Genomic DNA, 9778 nt, shown 5'->3' with positions numbered 1-9778 from the left:
CGTCGGAGACCACGATTTGACCATTAGGGGGAACCGTTCCTCCCAAGAGAAACCACAGCATAGGATAGAATCCCTATCATCAGCATTAGCAAATTTCACAATAAAAAAACACTTGCCACAAGCTATATCTAAACTAAATAAAAAATGATTGGTTCCCAAAATTAGGAGATCCAAGCATGCAAATTCCAAAGAGGAGGCTAAAATCCCCTAAAACGAAAGATAGCACCAATAGCAAATAAATCATCCACATCTGTATGAATCTCATCAACAATGTCAAATCAAAGCTTGAGCAAAAGTGGCTTACAAACAAGGACAGGCACAACCTCATAGCTTGTAGATTCGAGAGAGGGCCTAAAATCCCTAAAATGAAAGATAGCAATAGTAGCAAATAAATCATCCACGTGTATGAATATCATCAACAATGTCAGATTCAATCTTAAGCAAAAGTGGCTTACAAACAAGAACAGGCACAATCTCATGACTAGCCTCAATTGGACGAGACCCCTTCCTCAAGATTGGAGCAATACCTACCTCAAAAGCCACCACATCTGCATAAGAGATAGCAGATAGCAGATCGACCTCCGACCACACGAGAAATGGTAGGATAGGTGACCACAAGTAGGAACAATAGCATCAAAACCAATAGCAACCACAACATGAGGGGGCCCAAAAACCCTAACACAAGAAGCCACATTTGTTGCGAGGAGCCTTGTCATAGCAAAGGCAACGGCCCCAGCACGAGCCTCCCTCACACCATCATAAAAATAGTGAGCAAGAGAGTCGTAGTGTCATAGAGGCAAAATTTCAAAAGCATCACAAGCAGAAGCCATGTAAATCTACGTATTATTGCTTTTCATTCAATCTACCATGTTAAAGTGCAATTAGAATAATAAATAAATCACCTTGCATAAGGATCCCCAACAAGAAGTTTTGTTTGGGGGCAAATTTATATTGTTCAATGCAAAATTCAAAACGTGTGCATAAAAGATGTATACTTGCACCCAAACCAAGCAATAAATGTAGAATGGCACTGGGCACATGCCCAACCATTAGCACACCAACCACAAATTTATTTCCTCCATAAAATCTTTTTATAAATTAATAAAGAAAGCATCACCAAGTTTACATTCATTGAATATAATCCTTAATTTAGACTTTATATTGGGGAGAGCTTTCCAAAAATAAGGTTTCAAACTAGTTTCTGTGACACAAATTAGACCTATCAACATTTAGCATTAATTGTACTACTGGTGTAGCAATACTAATTATCACCAAAATTAAAAAGCTTACAATTAACATTTTAACATTCATTATACAACTATTGTACTATCACAAACAATTTTACAAAAAAAAACTTTTAAAATTCTGTTCAAAATTTGGTCCATTTTGCATCCTATCCAATTCTGAAACCAATAAGAGTTTGTTTCTTTGTTGGAATAAGAATAGAATACACCCATTTTGCCTCTAAAATGAGCTTATACCCATTCCAAAAAAAAAGTTGTTGGTAGTCATTCCTATTCGCACTCAAAGAGGCCCGAAGGATGACATAAGATAAAACATGTTAATGTCCAACAAAAGACCACAAATGGGCATATGGGACACAGAGCTTACAACCAAGAAGACAACCTAAAACAAGGACACCAAACAATATTCACGATAGCACAAGAACAAAGTTAAACAACAGACAACGAAGAGAGTGAGATAGAGGAAGGAAGCAAGAAGGTGCTAACACGTTAATACAATTAGCTAACATATATGATAAAATACTATTGGCAATATATTTTTTACTAAAGTGCAAATGAGTTGTTGCGTAGACAATGCCTTAAACGGCCTTGTGAGGTCCAACTTCCAATGGCATCTAATCCTTCACCATTTTGCTCATTGCATTGCAAGACGTCAATCTTCACAATGGGACCTTAAATAATAGGTTGGCCAATATGCCTCTTTTCCATCTTCATACACTTCCAAAATGTTCATCTAATGCACTTATATACAGAGAGACGTCTTTTCCATCTTCAACACTTCCGAATTGTTCATCTAATGCAATTCTATACAGAGAGACCACAACATTCAAATATAGAAAAACAATGTCGACAAATTGCACGGGACTGTACGAGCAAATGTCACAAATTGTGTACCCACAAAAACTCAGGAAAAAAATTAAATTGATTAAATACACATTTGAGTTCCGTGTAGCAGAATACTTGTGTCTTATGTTACGCCATTACAAGAGTATTCTCAACCAAAGAAGAAGGTGAAGGTGAAGAGAATTTGAAAAATCGTTGAAAATTTTGTCATTATATATGTGAAAATATATACATGGTAGTGTTAGATTGTGGTGACTGATCAGGAAAATACTGTACATACTTCATAAATAGTGGGGTTCGAGGCATCGCCCCGAAAAAAAAAATTTGGAAGTAGCTGACATGGTAGCCGACATATTATGGCCGACATGTTATAACCCTAAAGCGGTTTAATACTTGTATAAAAAGGGCTTAGGGTTGGGTATTTTTTATATGTGGTGATACGAAATTGGTTCTTGCGGCGGTATTGAGCTGTAAGGGATTACGGATTGTAATCAAGTTGTAATCACTGGATTGTAATAAGATCGAACTTGCTGTTTGGTGGACGTAGCCCAGAGATTGGGTGAACCACGTTAAATCTTGGTGCCTTGTGTTCATTTCAGTGTGTTCTATTATTTTCTGTTATTGGTTATATTTGCATGTAGTTTTTATTTCTGTCCGTGGTTTATCCTAGTCTGTCAAAGAAACATTAATAATTTTCTAAAAATTTCGTATCCACATCAAAGAAATTGAAATCTGAATCACTAGACATGTGGAGCGAAGCCCTTTCGAAACAAACTAAAACGCAGCATACTTTCAATGTTGTACCAATCAACATTCAAAGCACCATAAAATATGCTTGCAGATTCTACACAAAATACGTAACACAAGCATTTAGTTACAATGACGAGTCTTCATACAAATTTAAAACTGTGATACTGATTCAAACAACAAATATTAATATTGTTATTATAACATAATTACTCATGCATACACAACCGTACAGAACAGAGAAGCGATAGGTTGCAAGACAAATGCTCCCTCTGGATTTTACCAATTCATTCCTTCAACACATAATTTAACAGAAAATAATAAATTAGCTGCAATATTCGTCTCTTGAATTTGTATATATTGAGACACGGAAACACCCCTAGACAATAATTTCTTCTTACTTACCACCTCCATAAAGTCAACAGTAGAACAAGAACACACAAGAAATAAAATTGAGATGCTAAAACACCCCTTCAGATATTAATCTTCTAACCACCTCTCCATAAATTCACCATTAAAACAAACAAAATTGAGACAATGAAATACCCCTTAAAGACAGTAATTTTCTTCTTACGAACCACCTCCATTAAACAATATCCTCCACAAGAACACATATTAGTGCAGCATAAGCACACAACAAACAATAATTTGAATATCTCCTTCATTGTTCTCACTCCAATTCAAGTTAAAATTACTGGTTTATTTATTATGCAGTTCATGTGACAATATCCTCCACAAGAACACATATTAGTGCAGCATAAGCACACAACAAACAATAATTTGAATACCTCCTTCGTTGTTTTCACTCCAATTCAAGTTAAAATTACTGGTCTATTTATTGTGCAGTTCAGTTATTTCAGAAAGATTTACGAAAAAACAGCAAGCACAACAGAACGATATTCTAAGCAAATTTTCTTTGAGACAGCCCTAAGCCTATGCTGATTGTGGCTTGAGATGGATCTGGAAAGAACTTCAGAATGCAAGCTTCACATAAAGCGGGTGCAGGTGCTAGTGGCTGTGGCTTTGGCTGTCAAGGTGTTGCTCGTTGAATTCCATGCAGAGGGATGTCGTGTGTTTTGGTAGTCTAAACTTGTATGTTATGGCACCCATGCAAGGGTCTCGATTATTTCTTTCTAGATCAGTTTTGCTTCTTGAGCAAAGCACCACAGTAGAAACCCCTAGAATTTAATCCAAACAAAAACAAAACGCTCATTTTCCTTGTCAACAAAAAAATCATCCTAGCATTAAAAAGGGACCAAGTGAGCATGAAAATTTTGACATTCAAGCAAAAAGGAAGTCTGAAATTTAACTGACAACTCTAGGACAAGAAGCACCGTGACAATTTAAAAGAAATTAACAAGCCAAATATGTCTAACCCAACCACCAGACAAACCAATCTATGTCCTACCTCATCAAATAACTGTAAGACACTATTTCCTCATACATTTGACAATCAAATTACTGCCATAAGAAAAAATTGTTTAAGATGATGGTGGTCCAAGCAAAACCAAACTTATATTGACAATAACCGAACGAAGCAGAAACCATGGGGACAAACAGGGCTGGTTACAAGTCTTATATTAATACTCCCAAGGAGAAATATTATGATTAAAAAAAGTTAAAGAAAGGTTAACGTATACACTCACCTGATGATTTCAAACTAAGCAGCATACCAGTTAACCACTCGTCACTATACAAGAGATTCAGATGGTTAATTATGCTAAACAATAAAACCATCCTGAGAATTCCAAACATTAAATCAGGTTAAAAATTATAAACCTACCTTATATATATGACTACTCCTATTGCTCAACAGTGGGATGACAAAGACAGCATCATTTGAAAGGAAAGCAAACATTTTCAACCAACCGCTCATTTTGCCTGCATCATAACTTCAAAGTAGACTTTGAATCACGAGCATGATCATAATTTTCAACAGTTATAAGTAAATCATTTTAGCCCATCACGTGCTTGCATATGATGTTTAATTCAAGAAATTTGTTTCTAAAACACTCCATAAAGACATAAAGTGGGTTATGCTCATACACTTACCATCTTGTCCATTGACAAAAACTTACCCTCAAAAGACATTTGAATACTCATGAATAGGAATGATAAAAACAACAACAGATACACAATATAACATGCACTGTCACATTTCACTGTCATCATGATTCAGAAAATAACATCTTTTCACGCCTTAGTATGGGCGTGAGCGCTGACCCCCACCATGACGCCTGTCAGGGCCCCCACCACCATAACTCCCTCTATCTCCACCATAACCACCTGCATCACCACCATAACCATCTCTACTGTCTCTATTTCTATCCCCACCATAACTATCACGTTTCCTATCCCCACCATAGCTATCTCGATTCTTATCACCATAACCGCCTCGGCCTCTATTTCCACCTCCAGAGCTGCAAAAAAACCCACAATTTCAGAAAAATATGGACCAATACAGTAAAAATTACTTGTTAAATACATCTACTTCAAGAATTATTTTGTGAAACAAAAGTCACAGAAAAAAACTAGTCTCTTCATTTTTTAGAATTTTCAAGTGTTCGCACTGCACTTCAAAAGACTTTAATAGTACAAGATATTATATAAGCCATGACTTCCATTGACACAAATAACCCTAATTGATGATTCCATTGCAAGTCTCTTAACTGTGGTGGTTTTGAAATTTCCAAGAATCTGAAAAAGGCTTAGCCGATTTAATTCCAAAGCAAAAACTTGCATTTCATACCCTAAACATTAAATTTTCAATAGACTATACATTTGTTCTGAAATAAAAATTACCAACCAATTATTGTCAAAACATTTAAACCCTAACAGTCCTTGAAAATGAAACATGTGACCTACGTAAACATACTTTTGAATGTAACAAATTAATAATCATGTTATTAACATTAATATTCAAAATAGGTATACTTCAAACAAAAACTGAAAATAACCCATCAATAAGCACAAACCACCATTAAAATGAGACAGGAAATTAACTTTATTCAAACAAATAATTGAAATATTATAAAAGACATACCCATATCCACCTTGGGCAGCTGGCGGTCTAGGTGCCGACTTCTCAGCCATTGCCACATTTATCTTGTAACCTCTCATTACATAATCTATGAATACAAAGCATACACCCAAATAAAGATAATTATAGAGCAGAAATTTAACACTTTACTACACAAAAATACGTAATGTATTAAAGCAATTATTATCCAACATACCATTATAAAATCCGCCAGCAGAATGTGCAGCAGATGGATCCTCGTAGGATAGGACAGCATCACCTTTGCTGTTACCTTGGTCATCTCTATAGATTTTAATGTTCCATGGCCACTGATCTTTGTAACCACGTTTTTGCTTGATCCTTCCCACCTGACTCAAGTCAACTCATTTTGTATCAGCAGTGACTTAAAATGGAATATAATGGCTATTGAGATCAAATAAAGAGTTAAACAATAGATAACTAAGGCCACACAAATATAGGCTGCCCTTAATACACTGCTCAGTAACTATTAACTATTTCTCCACAAAAAACCAAAAGGGGCAATCAACATTATCATATAAAAAGTTACATTTTTACCTGCCCAATTCCTCCAAAAAGATCCCGCAGTTCATCAGTTGTAACATCGAGAGGTAAATTGGAAATATATATTCTGGAATTATCACATGTGTCTCCACAATTCTCATCACATTGTTTGACTTTTGCTACATCAGATGGCGCACCATAACCTCCAGGCATAGTCCTGACATCATCCCTTGGATTCACCCTGGCATCTGAATACCCACCAGCTCTAGTACCATAATTGTCAAAACCTGCAGGAACCGCAGGTCCCCTACCACCAACTGATGGTGGTGGTGCAAAACTTGCTGGAGGAGCACCATAGCTATTAGGCTGGGAATATGCATTTGGTGCACCATAACCAGCACTAGGTGGTGGAGCTGGTGCCCCATAGCTAGGTGTTCCACCATATCCACCAACAGATGGATTTGCATAACCCGTTCCAGCAGGAGGCATTGGTGGTTCTGCATACTGACCGGTATACCCTCCAGCTGGAGCACTGCCATATGAAGCAGGTGGACCCCCCTGGTTTCCATATGCTCCCATTGCTCCATCAGCACCTTGGCTTCCATACCCACTTCCACCTCTTCCACCACCACCATATCCACTACTTCCATTGTTGCTTCTGCCTGGTCCTCCATAGTCCCCACTCCTAGCATAGCCACCACTGCCACCGTGTTCACCTCCGGTACTTGAATTAGGTGTTCCACATTTATTGCATTCCGTTCTTCTTGCGAAGTTCACATTACCACATCTGAAATGCACCCAAAAAATTGTTTTCTCAAGTAAGTATACAAGACCAGGTTGCCTAATAACATAACCTATAAACAACTACAATAAAATGACCGGAACATATCAAAACAGCAAAAATTCAGGGGAATGACCATAAGCGAAAAGTAAAAAACACTACATGTAATACACTACGAAAGAGAGAATGCAGCCATTATACAGCATATAGTTGTATTCGAATTGATAAGTAGAAGAAAGCCAGCATAAATTGTGCATTAAAACAGGCTACATTTCACAAACATGGGCAATGAACTTAAAAAAGGTAGAAATTACAAAATGCACTAGTTTTGCAGACTAGAGAAGAAAATGTAAAGGCAATCGAACAAACATCAGAATGCCTGCACGACAAAAAATTGCTGCTATCGCTTCCTAACAAGTTCGTAGCAGTTCCTGTTGTTTTGGATTTGATTGTGTGAATTTTGTATCAAAAATTCAGATAACACTCTCTGATTCACGTAAGTAGAAAATTTTGAGTTCTCTTCAAAGCTGTAAACAATAAATGCATGTTAAAAAAAAGGCAATCCTACGAAAACTAACCTTGTTAAAGACCCTTCAAAATATAAATAAATTTAAAACCTTGTTCAAAACCCTTGAAATTTTTTTTAAATCCATCTTTAAACCCACAGTGCAAGTAAAAATCTAATAACTCCAACAGAAATAGAGGATATCAAGTCCAGAAGTACGTGTTCATGTTTAAAAGCTTCACAAAAGTGCGGTTCGGGAAAATGAAAAAAGATTGATTCTAAAATAACAGATAATTATTAACCACCTATAAATGTAGCAATATCTATCAAACAAATTAGTTATTTTTATTATATCGTAACGTTCGGAAAACATCACATTATGCAAATGGAAGGCATATACTATACCAGTCAAATGAGAGAAAATGTACTCGAATAAGGTAATTAGAAAAGCTCACCCTGGGCTAGGGCAAACCCAATCGCCATCACGTTGTGGGCCTCTCCCTCCTCTTTGGGCACCACCACCTCCTCTGCGTTCGCCACCACCATAACCACCTTCCAAAATCAAGAGACGCAAAAAATTATTAAATACAATATAAAAATTGTCCAGAACACAAAACAAGTTTTAAAACATCCCGATGATGGATCGGCAGCATGCAACATATATTAAAATCAAGAAAAGCAACAAAGGACTGAAAACAAGTACCATAAATTTTAAATTAAAAAATCATTATTCAAAACCCTATCAATAAAATTTCCTTTTAAAAAATTCAAAATTAAAACCAATAAAATTACAGTAAAACCTAGAAACCCCAAAGACAAATTATCTTGCGAAATCATCATACTCAAATTTCACCACAACATTCCGAAAGCTGAAGCCAGATACCACTCCAAGCCGAAAACTAGTAACATTCAAACTTTGCTAAAAATCCAAGGAACTCCCCCCCACTCTTGATGCAGAAAGTTTTTTAAAAATCTTAGAGACGCTACAACCCCAATAAAGATTTCGTTTAAATAAGTTAAAAAAATAGCAAACCCTAGAAACTGGGTTTTCATTTCATTCCCTTTACTTTTTATTTATTCTTTTGCTGAAGCGAAGCACCCACATACCTCGGCCGCCGCCATATCCTCCGCGGCTTCCTCCATCATCAGGAGCCCCATCAAAATTCGACATTCTCTCAGATCGAAAAAAAAAGCTTGGAATACTTTGTTACGAGCTTCTGGCCAATATTGATCTTGAATCCTCGTATTTTTCCGGAATTTCCAGAAAACTTCTACTTACCAAAAACTAAAACGATGTCAAATATGATAAATCGAATGCATAAACCGACTTAACTAAATGGAAGGGCCTAGGCCCTAGGGCTTTCGCTGGGCACCTGTAGGTTACCTAAGCATCGTCACTGCCGTTCGAAGGTGGAAGAGCGTTATGCGTGGAAGGATATGGTTCCGCTGATATAGGGAGATGTATGTTTCTAATGTTTATTATCTCTATTGGGGGAGGGATTCGGGTCAGCGGTGTTTATGTGTAGGTTTTTTAAATTTTTAAGTTGATAGATTTATATGAGAGCTTTGCTTCTTCTAAATTGTCACTTCTAATGATTTTTTTGGATTTTATGGTCATTATTTTTTAGAATTTTCTAAAAACTAATCTCTAATCTTGTCATAACACTTTTTAAGTTAAATTTTTATACTTTCAATATCTTTTATTTGAGGTTGACTAAAATATTTGTTCCAAAACAATCAATAGGGGATTGAATTAGAAGATCTTTGCTTCACCCTTGTTAAGTTAATTTTCTTTTGTTATATGCATAGTTATAGTTTCTTGATTGTTGTATATTCACTCTAGTGTGAACACTTTTTTTCTTCAAATTTTTTCAATCTATGAATTTAATCGAAATATTATCAGTGAGATGTGCTTAACATATCACTAGTTTTATTAAAAAGATAGCATTCGGTGTCCAATGTAATTGTTACTATGCAAGTATGAATTCATCATTTAATGAGAGTTGTTGTGTACAGTAGGAGTCCCTACCTTATGTAAAGAAATTAGATAAAGTAGAGGGAAAGATAAAGTGTAGACCAAACAAGTAGATGACTTCAATGATTTTGTAAAGAGTGAA

At 36.1% G+C, this 9778-nt stretch overlaps 1 protein-coding gene across 8 annotated transcripts; it reads right to left on the bottom strand.

Annotated features, from left to right (window-relative positions):
* Positions 1–3513: 3513 nt before the first annotated feature.
* LOC149549504 (transcription initiation factor TFIID subunit 15b-like) lies at positions 3514–9084 on the bottom strand. Of its 8 annotated transcripts, none has more exons than XR_016354102.1 (9): positions 8769–9084; positions 8117–8213; positions 6430–7162; positions 6071–6221; positions 5878–5962; positions 4913–5254; positions 4618–4726; positions 4481–4524; positions 3514–4012 (listed from the first exon to the last, which is right to left on the bottom strand). XR_016354102.1 is itself a non-coding variant. In XM_089792881.1 (7 exons), the coding sequence occupies exons 2-7, from the start codon at positions 8830–8832 to the stop codon at positions 5035–5037; spliced, it is 1350 nt and encodes a 449-aa protein (XP_089649007.1). In that variant the 5' UTR covers positions 8833–8946; positions 9035–9084; the 3' UTR covers positions 4692–5034. The 8 variants fall into 8 exon arrangements, 6 of the variants coding, with proteins under 6 accessions (XP_089649007.1, XP_089649010.1, XP_089649009.1 ...); XR_016354103.1 differs by having other exon boundaries at positions 4618–4715; XM_089792881.1 differs by lacking the exons at positions 3514–4012; positions 4481–4524 and having other exon boundaries at positions 4692–5254; positions 8769–8946; positions 9035–9084.
* Positions 9085–9778: the final 694 nt, after the last annotated feature.

This window comes from Cupressus sempervirens, chromosome 7, assembly GCF_028749045.1.
Source record: "Cupressus sempervirens isolate cs-2001-9-10 chromosome 7, ASM2874904v1, whole genome shotgun sequence".
In the NCBI taxonomy this organism is placed as follows: Eukaryota; Viridiplantae; Streptophyta; class Pinopsida; order Cupressales; family Cupressaceae; genus Cupressus; species Cupressus sempervirens.
The sequence above is the reverse complement of the archived record's forward strand: the minus strand, read 5'-3'. Positions and strand labels throughout refer to the sequence as shown.